Source organism: Physeter macrocephalus, chromosome 2 (genome assembly GCF_002837175.3).
Source record: "Physeter macrocephalus isolate SW-GA chromosome 2, ASM283717v5, whole genome shotgun sequence".
Taxonomy (NCBI): Eukaryota; Metazoa; Chordata; class Mammalia; order Artiodactyla; family Physeteridae; genus Physeter; species Physeter macrocephalus.
In genome coordinates, this window is record NC_041215.1 from 51213507 (window position 1) to 51230834 (window position 17328).

The window sequence follows — 17328 nt, forward strand, 5'->3', positions numbered from 1 at the left end:
AATATGATCTAAAGCAGCGGTCCCCAACTTTTTTGGCACTAGGGACCGGTTTCATGGAAGACAATTTTTTCCACGAACTGGGGGATGGTTCAGACGGTACTGCGAGCAATGGGGAGTGATGGGGAGCGGCACATGAAGCTTCACTCGCTCGCCCGCCACTCACCTCCTGCTGTGCGGCCTGGTTCCTAACAGGCCCAGGGGTTGGGGACCCCTGATCTAAAGTATAAGCTGTGTTCTAGCTAATCACAGATCTAAAGGATAACAATCATATTTTTCAGATGTTGACATTCTCTCATCACACATATGAAAATTATATATTACAAAGACATATTATATACATATTTACATATATATGAAATCAACTGTGATCTTAGTTTCACTTAGCTTTATAGTTTTCAAAACTGTAAATAAATCATTAAATATTTTTGACAAATGACCTATACTGACAGGAGGATTAGACAGTTAACAGAAAATTTAATCAAAAGTCATAGAGTCTAAATTTTAATACAGTCTCTGACAGTAATCAGCAGTGTGAGCGCAAGCCAGTCTGCTTCTCCGGGCTTCTGTTTTCTGAACTCCATAAAGTAAGGATCAGGCAAGTTGTTCTAACTTAAATTTTTTGACTCACTAGCTTGATTTGGTATTAGGCAGATTTTTCTTCAATGCAATATTAACTAGTAAGACACTTAAATCAGTATTAGGGGTGTGGAAGAGTGGGTGTCCCCACTCAAAATCTGGGTGAACTCAGTAAGTCCAGAACATAGAGACTAATGCTGACCTCCTGCATAGCGTATGTGGATATTAAATTGCCTCCTGCCTTCATTTCAAGGATGGGGAAGAAACAGCTGTCCCTGAACTCTTTTTAAGGACACAGTCAGTTACAAAACAGCAGCATCCCCAGCTAGTATGAGTCCCACTGAACTAAACTTTCTATTCACAAGGGGAAAATATTCCTGGTGGTAGTAAAAACAATTTTGCTAGGTTTAATCAAAAGTGAAAAGGAATTCTAGAATGTTCCCTTTGAGCCACATCATCCATTGCTAATTCAGGGTGGGCCCAGCAATAAGGGTAATAAAAAATATCCTTAGTGACTGAGAAAAAGAAATGGCAATTAAGTGCATTTGCAACCCAATATAGAAGACCTAACTTTTTACTAAGATAATATAAATAATAAAAAATGGGAGAAGGGGAAAAAAAACAGAAAAAAACAGCATGGGAAATGAAAGTAATCTAAGCAGTAAAATTTAACACTGATTTACTTAGAAGTTACCATTATACATATAAACCAATGGGCAAAAGCTGAATACAAAGGTTGAGACCTACGCTTGACAATGACTTCTGTAGCAAAACAACAAATAAACAAAACAGTAAGTGTTAAAAGCCAAAGCACCTTGCTTTGGCAAACAAATAAATAAAAGAAAGGAAGAACTCAGTATCAGAATTAACCATTCAGTGACAGGTTGGACACATGATTATTTAAACTCTTTGTAAATCACAGCATGGCGAAATAGAACTTGATTCTCTAACTAATCATGCTTACGCTGAAAAGTCAAAATTGGCAAGAACATCACCGATTTTTACACATTTGGGGAATAATTTATGACACAATATTGAAAATGGAGTTAAACATACTGACCTGCTCACATCAGGAAACCTGATGGGAAAGTAAATAACTTGGCACTTGGGTCTGATGATGCTTTCCAGATCTTTGGGTCTGTGATCAGGAATCAGCTTCATGAATTTTCCAAAAGAAGTAAGAAATGACTCCATATTAAAAACCGAGTTGAATACCACCACATCAGCCACCAGGCTGCAAAGGGAAAGGATAAATGCATATGGTGAGCCCACACTTGTTCAGTTATTTTTATGAGCCTAAGACTTCTGTATTAATCAGAGTTTATACTGCACCTTGGGTTTGCAAAGAACTCTGCACTTCCTACCAGTACTGATCAAAATGACTCTAATAGATGAGTTAGCTTCATTAGCATTACATCAAGGGAAGGTAGATTACTGGCATCAGAGAGGAAAGGCAGGAGAGGAATTAAGTGATTTAATGGGATCCTATGACGCTTCAAACCAAAGTACTGGGTTGGCCAAAAAAGTCCGTTTGGTGTTTTCCGTAAGACGGCTCCAGTAGCACTTTAGTTGTCTTCAACTTCATTCGAAATAATTTTGTTAGATTGCATTGTGACAGCTGTCATATCAGCGTGCCTTTAAAAAAAAAAATCAAAATTGGTGAATTTCTGTGTAGCCATTTTAATATTGAAGATGGGAGAAAAAAGCAACATTTTCGGCATATTATGCTTTATTATTTCAAGAAAGGTAAAAACTCAACTGAAACGCAAAAAAAAAAAGGTTTGTGTGGTGTATGGAGAAGGTGCTGTGACTGACTGAACACGTCAAAAGTGGTTTGCAAAATTTCGTGCTGCAGATTTCTCGCTGGACGATGCTCCATGGTCCAGTAGACCAGTTGAAGTTGATAGCGATCAAATCAAGACATTAATTAAGAACAATCAATATTACACCATGCGGGAGATAGCTGACATACTCAAAATATCCAAATCAAGCGTTGAAAATCATTTGCACCAGCTTAGTTACGTGAATCGGTTTGTTGTTTCGGTTCCACGTAAGTTAAGCAGAAAAAAACCTTCTTCACCGTATTTCTGCGTGCGATTCTCTACTTAAACGTAATGAAAACGTTCCGTTTTTTAAACAAATTGTGATGGGCGATGAAAAGTAGACACTGTACAATAATGTGGAACAGAAGAGATGGTGGGGCAAGCGAAATGAACCACCATCAACCACACCAAAAGCCAGTCTTCATCCAGAGAAGGTGATGTTGTGTATTGGTGGGATTGGAAGGCAGTCCTCTATTGTGAGCTTTTTCTGTAAAACCAAACGATTAATTCCAACAAGTACTGCTCCCAATTAGACCAACTGAAAGCAGTACTCGATGAAAAGCATCCAGAATTAGTCAACAGAAAATGTATAATCTTCCATCAGGATAACGCAAGACCGCGTTTCTTTGACGACCAGGCAAAAACTGTTACAGCTTGACTGGGACCAAGCTGATTCATCTGCCGAATTCACCAGACATTGCACCTTCGGATTTCCATTTATTTCGGTCTTTACAAAATTCTTTTAATGGAAAAAATTTCAATTCCCTGGAAGACTGTAAAAGGCACCTGCAACAGTTCTATGCTCAAAAAGATAAAAAGCTTTGGGAAGATGGAATTATGAAGCTGCCTGAAAGACAGCAGAAGGTAGTGGAACAAACCAGTGAATACGTTGTTCAATAAAGTTCTTGGTGAAAATGAAAAATGTGTCTTTCATTTTTACTTTAAAAACTGAAGGAATAGGGCTTCCCTGGTGGTGCAGTGGTTGGGAGAAAGCCTGCCGATGCAGGGGACACGGGTTCGTGCCCCGGTCCGGGAGGATCCCACATGCCGCGGAGCGGCTGGGCCCGTGAGCCACGGCCGCTGAGCCTGCGCGTCCGGAGCCTGTGCTCCGCAATGGGAGAGGCCACAATAGTGAGAGGCCAGAGTACCGAAAACAAAAACAAAAACAAAAACTGAAGGAATCTTTTGGCCAACCCAATGTATTTTTCCGCAACGCCAGGAATTTTCAATATTATCACCAAGTACAGGAGGACCTTTTTCTTTGTGGCCCAACTACCCATGTTGGGTTTCTATGTCAGTGATGTACTTCGTTTTACACCACAGTACTGAGAACAGAACACGTGCCATACTTTTCACTGCCTTCAAGGAGATTAATCCAGATAAAGCTATTTCATACTAAGAGCATACCTCGATAACGTGGTTAAAGTCTATTTCTCATTTTAACCCTTGCTTCAAGAAACTGTCAGGTTTTTTTAAAGTTCTGAGACTACACAGGAAGGATTATATAGAAACTCCACAAATAACTTATTTTTTTATTATATTAGATTTGGAGTAGTGAGAGAAATAGAAGAAATTGGTGAAAATGGATCCAGAAGTCCATACCACTAGGTCCTACTGATTACATAATGTATTATAAAGGACCACAACAACATGGACCTTCAGAATTAAACAAAAGAAATATAATACTGGCTGTTGCTTTCGATGCAAAGGCTGTGATCTTCTCCTTAGTATTTTTTTATTAAAAATAATTAAAATACATAATTAGAAGGAAATGTAAAAACAAAGTTTATGTGTCATTAATATGTCAGTAGTGTCCAAATTTGCCTATAACATTTTCTTGGAAACCAATGAACATAAATGATAACTATGGGTGAGCTGGATAAACAGGAATATGTACTATCTTCCCTTTATTAATCAAAAAACCATTTTAATAAATCATTGTTTTGTTTTTTAAAATAACCCTCTTTGCTTTAAGCCATGATTCAGTGTCTCAGTGTCACTGAATCTCAATAAAATGCATACAAATGCTTTGATAAGAAGGTATATAAGATCAAATAGAAAAAGCAGTTAGTTTTATTTCACCCTGTAAAGGACATCAAGGAAACTGAAAAGAAGACATGCAAGCCCACAAGACTGTAAAACACAAATGAATAAACAGAGCTTATAGAGCAGGAATACCACAGCAAGTCCTCAGTTTAGTTTAATTCACATTTACTGAGACAGTCAAAGTTTCTATTATCAATACATAACGAAATGAAAAACTAACGAAAGGAATGTTGACCTGCCACCCCTATCTGCCCCCCACTCCTGCAAAATTGTTTTCCCATACAAGTATGTTTTTTTTTTTTGGTTGCAACCTAGTGCAAACTTGGGATTAACAGTGATTACAACATGGATAAAACAAGAGAATGTCACAGAAGTGCTGACACAATACCAAGCAATAAGGAAGCCAATATAATAATATACCAAAAGTTGAAGGATGTTTTACAGCTAGTCTGTTTTCACCATATGTCACACATTGTAATAGTGACCCGCAGGTCATACATAATACATAGTTATGTCATGTGTTCATCAGTCAAAGGGTTAGTGAAACCTCTATTTAAGGTGAGTGCTTATGTCAGTCATCTCGAAGTCCTTAACTGTCACACAGTCAAGAAAGAAACCTGACAGTCCCAACAAAAGCAGAAGTCAGCAAGAAAACTAAAGAAACACTTTAGGAAGCTGGAGTCATACTTTTCATACTGAATCTGAACAGGACTGCTTTCTGACACTCTTATTTTTCCTCTGGACGACTGCAAGCCAGTTTTTTTCTCATTAAGACTCCCACCAATGATCAAGCCCACTTCTTTCTCTCCAAGCTCATCTATCAGTTTACGCTCTTGAGAAGAGCAACGCTGAAAAATTATATATAAGCTTTTATAGTCTCATTCCCTTTGAGCAAAACAATCTTTTCTGAAACAGAGAGATGAGGGGTAGTGAGCTAAACATTTTTTTAGCTATCTGCCCTCAAACAGCATTCAACCCAACTACTTAAATTCTTAAAAACCCAGTTTATGCCAAATTAAAGTTCCAAGATAGTTTACAGAAATATTCTTTTTCATGCATTTCCTCTCTGATATGAGTGGGTGTAACTTCCATTAACTTTAAAGCCACCCATAAAGGGAAAAATAGACTTAATTTTTTTCCCCAGTTATTTCTCAGGGGTAATAAACACACACTATCTGAGGAAAAGAATGATGCTAGTTCAAGAAACCAAAAGAATATTACAAATGTTTTCCATATTGATAAAGCACAAAATGACTTTTTGTTTTTAAAACATATTTTCTCCCTCTGTTTCAATATAAAGAATTTTAATTTTATTATGAAATTTTAAAACGGCTGCTTTTTTAAAGAGACATTTGATGTGAAGCAGCTCCACTCTATTTTGATAGTGCTGCTACTTCATTTGAAGCAGCTTGTAAAAATGATTGCAGGAAAACATTTACAAAATGCTCAAAACACAGAAGTATTACCATCTAGCTGTTTTTCTATGTCAGTGAAACTATGGACTATACTTGCAAAAGAGCTGGGAGTCTGTTTAAACACATCATCAATCCCAGTTGCTAATAACTATTAAAAAAGGTGAGTAAACTGAACCCAATCACTGCCAAAGTGACTCCCTTTGAGTGTTGCAGTTATGGGGATGGGATCCAGTAGCAAAGCTGTTTCAGAGTTGTTATTAACTTCTTTCTTTAACTAAGTTTCAGGAGATACACTTTGTTGAAGTAACAGTAGAGAAGGACCATCACCTTTGAAATGTCACGGTATTTTAAGGCTATGCAGTTTCAGAAGACTCAAGAGGGGAAAAAAAAATCTCCTAAAGATTCATTTTCCATAGTTTTCTCTTACAAACAATAAGAAAAAAAAGGACAAAAAACCCTTGCTCCATTATGTTTTAATTTTTGTTTATTCCTCTGTAAATTTCTATTTTGATTTCAGCTGGATACATGGAAGGTAGCTGGTAAATAAAAGTTGACTAACTGTCTTTTTCTAAAACTATGTCTCACACAGTAGATGATGGAATCAGGGGCTGAAGAAGGTCCCTGTCACCCCTTTGATTCTATTTTGAATGTTGTAGAAAATACAGTTAGATAATTAGTTCAACATTTAGATTGCTACACATATGTATTTTATAAAAGGATTAGCTGTTCTCTTATATGTACATATTGCAGAGGCACAAGTAATTCCTACCATGGAAGGTATGTTTAAACATTTGCTCCTAATTTAAGGTATTTTTAAAGTAAGTGTACAGGAGGTCTCCAGATTTAAAAGCTAACTATAAGGAAAAAGATGGCAAAGGACTAAATATAATGATACAATCTATACCTACCATGAGAGAATTTGGTTGTATCCATATTGGAAATCCCTCTCCTGACATTTCTTGACAGGATATACCAATTGGTTCTCATGGAAGTACAGAATCTTTTTCAATTTCCCAAGGTCAGGCCGAAGGGCAGCCAGTTCAGTCAGGTTAAGCACTGAGCTTGCGAAGAGGATCCTAGGAAACAAGGAAATTAGGGTTACCATCCCAAGCATACTTGAAGTGGGCATCGTGTGCCTTCTCTCCCTCTTTCCTCCTCCTACCCCAAGGAAAACATATCCCCCATAGGGACACATCAAGAGTTAAGCCTTAATACCATGTAGCAGCATTCTAAGTTTTGATCTCTTAAAAAGCAGCTGCTAAGAACTATAAAAGCCCTGAATCTCATTGGTCTTCTCATCTCAGTTACTGAGAGATGCAAAAAAAAAAAAAAAAAAAAAAAAAAAAGCTGGATGGATTTTATTGAAAAAAGCCTAGAAAAGCTCCATCTGAAGGACAAATAGAACAAAGATAAGGCTGACTGGGGAATACTTTGCTTCCAGTTTCATTACACTTTACTTCTTTATGCAACCAACTACTGAAATTCAATATATGAGCAGGAGTGGCACGTGTTCGTGTTATGACATAAACCCTTTTGATTTATGCAATAGACTTATCTAGTGAGGGCTTTTTCTCTTGGCATGTTTTCTTATGCCCCCCTTTTAAATATTCTGCAATATCTGTGGGGTTTTTTTTTATATTTTCTTCTCGATTACTGGACTGCTAATGGCACCATATGTACACTCTGTAATATCCCTTATATAAAACATAAATTTAAAAAATGAAGAAAGCCTGGTTCCTTGTCTTTGGGGGAAAAAGAGGAAACTGAAAGTCTACCTATCCATGGTTATAAATGAAATAGTGTCTGTTTACTCACTCATTCCACAAACATTTATCATAAATGCCTACGAGGTACCAGGGTCAAGCCAGGAAGAACAGAAAAGATGAACAAGACAGCCTGCAGAATGAATGCTGCCAATAACAGTGGCATGAACAAAGTACTAGAGGAACAAACAGACAACTGTCTGGGACAACCTGGAAATATTTCACTAATGAGGTGGCTAACACGTGTGGACACAAAAGAGGGACAAATTACAGTCCCTGAGTAGCTGAGGACATTTAGATGGCACAATTTTGATGGAATGCCACCTTTATAACATAATATAGCATCATTTGACCCTTACAGCTTTAATTCCCATTCTAAAAAATGAGGTCCAAGAAGGTTAAGGGTTTTCCTAGAATCGCACTGGTAGTAAGAGGCAAAGCAGAGATTCCCAGTCTTCTAAGCCCGAAGTACTATTCATTACACCACAGATATGAATTCGTTGTGGACCACTTACATTGCAAACGCTTTTTACTGTACTTAATAAATACAAAATAGCATCCTTGTTATTACCATGATTACAACTACTATAAATTCTCCCTTGCTGACAAGCCAAATGGCTAACTTCAGGTGTTTATATGATCTGCAGCACTAGCCTTTCACATAAGAAGAATGATTACATAATAAGTGCATACATCATAAAGAGGAATTCAAGTGTCTTCTTCATGGGCTAAAAAAGGCACATAAGACCAAAAAGCAGCCACCTCTCTAAACTCACATTGCTCTATTAATGTTATGGTTTATTGCTTTAAAGTAAAAAATCTTATCAAGGAGATGCATTTTTAAAAATTGTCTATCCGTACTCAACTAAAGCAAATAGAAAATTCATGTTCAGAAAATGTCCTCTATTTTTTCCAAAAATATTCCCACCACCACCACTAAGTATAAGCTTTTCTAAAATTTAGATTGAAAATTCTGAAATATGAAGATATTTGCTTATCTACAAATCTGATCTTTAGTAGAGAGAACAATAAAATTTAATCTCAGTCAATCTATATTTTCCTTAAAAGAAAACGGATGGCAACTTGTGGATCAAATTATTGAGTAATACACCCCCCTCTATTCCCACTCCCCAGTCCCAACATACAAACTACTGCAAACAATGACTCATTGTTAATCATTAAGACCTGAGCAAACTCAATGTTTTTCACACACAAGGAAGAAAAACTCATTAACTGCAGCTTCCATCTATTTATTAATTATAAAAAATCGTACCCTTATAACGGAGAAATTTGGTAGACATCAACTTACCCAAGTGACCAAACTTAATATGAACAATAATGGGCCAAAGGGATATCATGTATTTCCCAATGTGATACACTGAGAAAGATAGAGATCACCAATTCCTGACAAAAATGCTTGATCTGAATTTGGTCATGAGGAAATAGCCAGACAAATATTCTGCAAAATAAATGGGCTGGATCTCCAAAAAATGTCAAGGTCATAAAAGGAAAAAAATCTAGAGTAAAGGGAAATAAAAAGACCCCCAAACAAAATGCAATGTGTGATCCTTGATGGGATACTGAATAGGGAAAAAAAAACAGCTGTAGAAGATATAAGAACAACAGGGAAACTCTGAATATAAAATTGTAAAGTTTTATCAATCTTAAATTGAGGTATATTGATTTTACTGCAATTATGTAGGAGAATATCCTCATTCTTAGGAGACACGTGTTGAATTATTAACATGTGAAGCATAATGATATCTGCAACTAATTCTTAAATAGTTCTGTCCAAAGGCCACTAAAAACAAATATTCAAATATTCATAGATAGAACTAAATGTGCAAAATGTTAACATTTGACTAATCTAAATAAATGATATATTGTAACTCATTGATCTAGTCTTGCAAATTTTTAAGTTATACATTTATACAACTACAAATTTGGGAGGATATTCATTAAATGGCAGTAAGTAGAAGGGGAAAATATGCCATATTCCATAAACAGTAAACCCATCATATATGTATTTCTAGTCAGACTCCAATTGTTCATTTCCTCCAAGAGAACTATCCTCAGGGTGGAACATCTGTAGCAAATGTTTAACTAAAGCAAGCCCTTCACTCTCCTCCTACCACATACCGCCTCTCCTTACCCGACCTACCAGCTGATCCATAATCAAGGAATCCAAATCTAAAATTGAGACTTCCAAATAAAAGCTCTCAAACGAGAGAATGCAATACATTCAGAAGTAAAATGGCAATGATTTTCATAATATTACCCATTTGGGACTGCCCACACCAACACTTCCTTTAGTTTGTTCAGTCATTAACAGGAAACTCATTTTATTTTTATAACTAATCTTGAAATTGTGCTCACTACTTCTAAATTGTGGGAATTATTTCCAACATTAGTAAAACATTTCTCTTTGCTTCTTTGCTTGTAAAATGGAAGTTAAATTGGACGATAAGCAACTCCTCAAATATTCATCTCAATGACACCTAAAAAGAAGTGATGAAGATGCCCACAAAAGAAATGCAGGTAAGATTCATAGGCAATTTTTTCTTTGCCGTCCTCCATCAATTAAAAAAAAGTGTATAATACAATGAATGACATCACTCAATCAGCAGCTAATCCCTAGGCTCCCAATGTTCATCTTGCCTCAGGTATTATTTAAGCAATAAACCCTAACAAGGTGAGCTTTACCATCCCACACTGTGTATCTGGCAGGAAAGGGCACGAGGTGATAGCAAAAACCACTAGGAACAAGATAATTCCTGACAGCTGCTGCTTGAGCACAAGTTAAATTGAACAGTTTATCTCAGCATGAAGATGTTATAAGGTTTTATGTTTAATATTTTTAAATTAACATAAAACCCAGAGAAAGCAGTTGGGCAATCTTTCACAAACATGACATACTACAATCACTGTATAAGCTGGATTAGTACTTATTACCATGCTACTACAGAATTAAGCTGTTTTTAGACCACCAAAGAGCTTTAAATTGCAACTTTTGTCTCTGTAAGAGAAACCTATATTTAAAATGTCTGCTAAATTCAAATTAATGGCTACATCATTAGCTTACCATCTCACCAAAAGTATAAGTAAGCTGCTATTATAATTGTCTAACCAAAACAGCTCTGTGCTGTAAAAGTACGTGAATGTCGTTCTAGGTGTTTGGGACTGTATGCATATACATGCTTCAAGTATTTTCAGTGCACATTATACCTACAATCTGAGTCATATTTGCTTAAGGAATCCAAAATTATTCAACACAATGAAATTCTAGATTTTATTTTTCTTTGATTCAGTTTGAATACACTAGTTGTTTGCCTTTTATCCTATTTTCTTAATATGTCAAACGAGATGTTAAAATATATATAAGCACTGTAGGAGTGTGACTACTATTATCAAAATGCATACTTTTATACCTTAAATGGCATGAAGGGTCAGTGAAATGAGAAACAGAGGACAGGCATTCAATATTCCAACCACCACCATATATAATCTAGGAGAAAATCCTTCATGGACTAATTATCTCACTCTTGACCCATGAAGTTTTTTCAATAGCCCCCCACCTTCCAAAACCATTTATCACATAATGGGATACAGAACACAATTTAACACAGATACCAATTTGGGTTGTTATTTATACTTAAATAATTCCCTGCAGGGCTTTCAACAAGCCTTTGACAGAAGAGTGAATGCCATCTTCCAGCTGTGTCACCTTGCTCAATACTTAAATTCCTTGTCTAGATATACATTGCCCAGCCTCACTCCTTAAGTCTTTCTTCATTCTTTTGTTGCCTATCTTGAGCTCCTGTTCCTTGATATCTACTCCCAGGATTCTAGATCCTGTACTTTCTGTGATAGAATATTTTCTGCAATGAAGGAAATGTTCTATATCTGTACTGTCCAATACAGCAGCAACTAGATACTTACGGCTATCAAGCACTTGTAGTGTAGTTAGTGTAACTGAGGAACTAAATTTTAAATTCAATTTTATTTAAGTTTAAATTAAATAGCCATAAATTAATGGGAAAGTACAACTCTGGATGGACCAGCTTCCCTTAACCCAACACTCTACCCATCCTACCTGAATGCAATTCCTCACTGAATTGATTTTCTTGTATAGACACTTGATCTACTTGTGATAATCTAATTTCTAAGTTCCTCCTGATTTGCTGAATTTCACCTACCAGGGTCTCCAATTCTAGAATGCCAGAATGCCATATTTTTCCTTCTGATAATTAGAAAACACATGTTCATTACAGAAAATGTTTTAAGTACAAAAATTATAAATTAATTATCATGCACAACCACCCCAAAAGAGATAGCCACTATTTGCATTCTGGTGCTCATTTAGTCAGTATACATTGAGCATCTATTATTTGCAAGGTACTAGGCTAAATAATGGACCTAAAATATACAACAAAGTAGCTCAGGCAAGAAGAAAACTGGCAGGCTGAGAACTGAATAAGGACCAAGGAAGCTGGAGCAATTAATTCAATGAACGTCCAGAGAAGATGCTGAGGAAGTCTATGGGCCTTTGTGAGACATGAAAATAATTTTGAATTTTATGGTAAGAGCAATGGAAAGAGAATGAAGGATTTTAACTAGGGAAATGACAAAATAATAAATGCATATTGGGTGAATTTACCTTTATTCTTTCACTTTGTAATATGTATAAACTATTGCAATTTTAATTTTTTTTGCTTTTAATACATGTTTTGCTATGTTAAAAATTATTTCTGAAACATATATTTTAACAGATTTCATGATACGATGTGTCATGATATCATTGACCCAAACATGATTTTTAAATTTTTAGATTAATGATTTTTAGATTTATTTAAATCTATAAAGTTTAAAATTTTTCTTGTATAATCTCTTGTATTTCTATTGTATCTGTTTACGTATTTCATGAGATGTTTTATTTTTTTTAATATCAGAGAACTTTACTCTGACTGCTGCATGGAAAACAGACTGTAAGGAATCACTTTGCAAGAAGGGAGAAGAGTAGGGAAGAGAAAAGAAATGTCAGTCTCTTGGACTAAAATGATAGCGCTGATGGTGCTGAGAAGCGGTCTGACTGGGTTTTTGCTGATGGTGCTGTCCAGGTTTGCTGATGAACTGGATGTGAGAAGTGAAAGAGGAGTGCTATCCTTTCCTCTGCTGTATCACTTCCAAAGTGTGTTGATAGTGTTTCAATGTAACAGGAGCTCAATGATACATACATGCATACGTGAAAATTACTCCCAAACATTTCAAAAGTCTTCGGCTTAAATATATTTTTTAAATTTATAAAAACCTGTGTAGAAAGTTCTAACATTCATTAATCATTGATAGACAAAATTTCATTTTAACTATGCTTTAGTTGTCAGCTACTTTATCTTAATTAGAACATTTCTATTGCACGTTTAAATGCTATGGATTTTCAAAAACCTTGAAGAACGTGCATAACCAAATGTTTCCATTTGCTAAAACAATTAAAAATACAAGATGGAAGCATATGTAAAGGAAAAAGAAATGGAGTCATTTAATTTCCTAGGTTCCTGTGGGGGGGTAATTTACAGGCTAACACAGTACCCAGCTTCCCAATAGCTGTCCCATGATGTAGCATCAATTAATAGGTCAGTTTTTCCACCATGTAATGTTCCTTTCCTGTGCTTATCATGACGGCTAGGAGAGCACAATGTAAAGAACAGTTGTCCAGAAGGCAGGGAATTGAGGTCTGTAGGTAGGACCTGTCATTGAGCAAAATCTCCGGCTGGTTTCTTAACATCTATCCACTCTACGGTCATCAACACTCTGACCTGCCTTACAGATGCTTAAGGAGACAAATTACATAACACCTGTGGTGCTTTCTTAGCTACCAGTGCCACTTAAATTCCGGTATCTCTTAAATTACTCAAGCAAGCTCTCAAGTGTTTTAACTCTTGGTATCTGACATAATATCTAATCCATAAAAGATACTTAGTAATTATGTTTGTAACAAGAAAGGAAGAAAAGGAAGGGAGGATAGGCCCTATTATTGAAAAAAATCATAAATAAACTGAAATTTTTACTGTGTACAGAAACATTTTTTATATATTTTGGGACTAGCATCTGTTAAGAGTATTCTTGTAAGACACAAGGTACCATGAACCATTCAGAACGTTTATAGATATACCTGTTTTACGCCATCTATCAATAAGTCAACAAATCAAAATATTATCAAGTCTCCTGACTTGACAAGCTAAGAAGTATATCACCCCTGTGCCAAAAGAGTTGACAATATAATTGGCAAAACAAGCCATAAGTAGAGGAAACATTAAATAGCAATAAAAAAGATAAGTAATAGCTCTGTCCTGCACAAGAAATGTAACAAAGCAGTGCAAGGCTGATTATGAATGAAGGCAGAGGCACTAAGCCCTATCCGTTCAGAGGAAGAAGAGAAAACTAAGGGCATCAGAAAACCAGGAAGTCTCAAGTTTATTGAGGGTAGCAGGGGAGGCCTGGGTCCTGAGGTTTTGGGTCTAGAAGGATCAGTGCTATTTAAATAAATCAGAGAGGAAGGACAGTTGGCTAAAGTTTAGGGTTTGAATAAAAGGAAGTAAGACTGAAAAGGTGATCTTCCGCCAGACCTAGAGGTACCCGAAGGCAGGATGAGAAGTTCATACTTTATTTGTTAGCCATATGGGGATCCACTGTACATTTATTACCATACTGGAGAGGCTTTATTTCTTCTTACTATCCTTAATTAATTGAGTCATAAATACTCACTGGCTAAGAAAAGTGGTAGTAAAATGAGAGGAAAAGGAATCAAATAAAGTACCACCATCACTACCACTCTCAAAATAAGGGAAGTTGTTCTATACATAACCAAATATAGATAAAACCAATTCACTTAAAACCATGGCTCTCCATCGTCATTTTTTTTGATAATGAGATACTTAAGTCTCCGTAATATTCTAAAGGAAGACAGGGACCCATGTATTATGCAAGGTTTTTAAAGTATATCTTATTTAATCATCATCCTAAAAGATATGTCCTATTATCCCCATTTTACCAATTAAGAAATTAAAGTATTACAAGAGGTTTGGTGAAGTGCTAAGACAATAGCAGTTACTAAGAGGCAGAAATGAGTTTCAAATCCAAGTTGATGTGGCCACAAAGTCTCTGCTTTTTCAGTTACTCCACACTGATTTTGAACCATCTAAGATTAGAATGTGACTCACTGTTTCCTGCTAACTGTACTTTTTATTACAGTCTATGTTTGAGAAATAAAAGAATATAAATGGTACAAAGAAGAACTGTACTAACCTGAGCAGTTTTATTTCATCCCTTCATTCATCACATATTTACTGGGAGATTACACTGTTAGACAAATTGCAGAAAGGTGATGACCATCAATGCAGGACCTCCTGAAGAAATGCAATCTAAGCAACACCCTAAATAACAGGAAGGAGTCAGCTGACTGAAATAATGAGGAGGTGGTCAGCGCAGGGGGGATAGAGAGAAATGGCTGATATTAAGAGCAACAAAGGAAATAGAAATGATGATGACTGGGAGGGAGAAGCTAAGGGTGACTCAAAGGTTTCTAGCTTGTGTAATCAGATGGGTAGTAGTAACATTCCTTAACACAGAGGAGAAAACAAATCAGCAGTTGGAGTAGAGGAGAAATACAGAGACAGATTTTACAAATGTTGAATATAAATGGAGTGACCAGTAGGAAACTAAAGATAATATATAATAGACCAACGGAAGAAACTGCATTGGAGATTTAATTAAACTAAAGGGCTTGGTCACCAAATATGTCTGTTAAAAATGTGGGTCTGGTTTGTTATGTAATTTTACATACTGTGCTACTTGTTTCCACCATATTTCATTTTATTTTTAAGCTCGCTTCATTCACTTTATTTTTCTCATAGAAAACTATGTGGTAGCTCCAGCTGGAGCCTGGGTCCTCTGCACAGAAACTCTGGTGTGGGTCTTTACAAGATGGTCAGTGAATTCCTGATACAGAGACTTGGTGAACACCATCTCTTTCCAGAGATGAGGAGTGAGATAACCGTAGGTTTTGTTTCCTCCCATTAGAGTATATACTCTTTGATGAGATAAATTGGATCTGCTGTTCTTTTCTTTGGTATCCTATAGTTTCCCTAACATGGCAGTTACCACTCTGGATCTTAAGTTCCTTTACAGCAAGCCCTATATCTTCCTTGTTCATTGTCTTATCTCAGGTGCTCAATAAGTGTTTCCAAATAAATGACTGAATGAATCAATCAGTCATTCATTCATTACCTCAATGATACTGATAAAATCAAGCTGGTTGATTCTCTATTTAAAGTGTTCAATATGATAGTTACTTCTACCTTTAAAAAACAAGTTGGGAAGCATCCCATGCCCCCCAAAGAAAGCACTTTTCTTACTTCAGCATCCAGTACAATTCTAGGAAGTTTTATTTGATGTTATTTTTTATGGAGCCCATTACTTTTTCCTTAGGGTCCTTAATAATATGTCAGGCACTGTTCTCTACTTCACCATGCTAAAATATCAAGAACTGAAGATACCATCCAAAGAAAAGGAACTCCTGGGGAAAGGTAGGTGTCAACCTGGTATAAAGATCAGGAATGTACAATATCATGATAATAATTCCTGTCATCTTCAGGGATTCATGATTGTCAGCCTTGATGAAGTAAGTCAATTAACATACAAAGAGCATCTAACTTGCTGAGTGTGCTGGGAACACTTCATATGGTGTTTTATCTCCATAAACTAATATAATTAGTATGTGAAATATTTATAATTCCCCTCATGATTAATCTATTGTAGAAGACTATTCCTTAACAGCAGCATATCATTTTATATTGGAATGTTCTTTGATCTTTAGTTCATGCCACTCCTGAGTCCCTGGAGTTCATTTCTAAATATCATAAAGTTGGGAGAATAAAGACCCAAGGTAATGGATACAAGTCCTTTGTCACTCCAATTCAACCTCACCAGTGTTGTCAAAGATTACATACATCTAAGGACACAATGACCTGTCAAGCCAGAAGCTACTGCTTAAATAGATACATAAAGCTCAGTTCAGGCACAAGCCTAAGAAACAAACCATAGGCAAGCCCAGAGTTGCTTTTAGATATTATCATCATTTAGGCTTGAATATTAAGGCACAGGAATAGTTAAAATAATCACAACAATGATGATGACAATAATAATATCTGCTACCTGGCGTGTCAACGAAAGCAGTGGTCCCCAACCTTTTTGGCACCAGGGACCGCTTTCATGGAAGACAATTTTTCCACAGACTGGGGTGGTGGGGGGGGGATGGTTTCAGGATGATTCAAGCGCATTACATTTGTTGTGCACTTTATTTCTATCATTATTACATCGTAATATATAATGAAATAATTGTACAACTCACCATAATGCAGAATCAGTGGGAGCCCCGAGCTTGTTTTCCTGCAACTAGATGGTCCCGTCTGGGGGTGATGGGAGACAGTGACACCCAAAGTGTGTTGCTTATGTCCAGTCTACCCCGTGATCTCGTTTTGGTCACTGTCACTGCAGAAAACCCTGCTTCACAAAGATAGGATGTTGGAAATGGAAGCAGGCTTTTCAGTGCTTTTGTGGCAGTCTCAGGATATTCCACCTTGACTTTAATCCAGAATGTATGGAGATTTGAAGTTGTCTCAAACATACTTTTAAGGCCACCGTCATTTG

General features: G+C 36.3%; 1 protein-coding gene across 24 annotated transcripts in view; it reads right to left on the minus strand.

The window, feature by feature from the left end:
• GTDC1 (glycosyltransferase like domain containing 1) overlaps nucleotides 1-17328 on the minus strand; it is a 416031-nt gene that overhangs the window by 232043 nt on the left and 166660 nt on the right. For all 24 annotated transcript variants that reach the window (XR_008618456.1, XR_008618439.1, XR_008618445.1 and 21 more), the window contains 2 exons: nucleotides 6769-6936; nucleotides 1637-1810 (listed from right to left, as the gene is read on the minus strand). Coding sequence is in view for 20 of the 24 variants with exons in the window: in XM_055087686.1 (XP_054943661.1) it covers nucleotides 1637-1810; nucleotides 6769-6936 (342 nt within the window). In the remaining 4 variants the exon portion in view is untranslated. The remainder of the gene's footprint in view (nucleotides 1-1636; nucleotides 1811-6768; nucleotides 6937-17328) is intronic.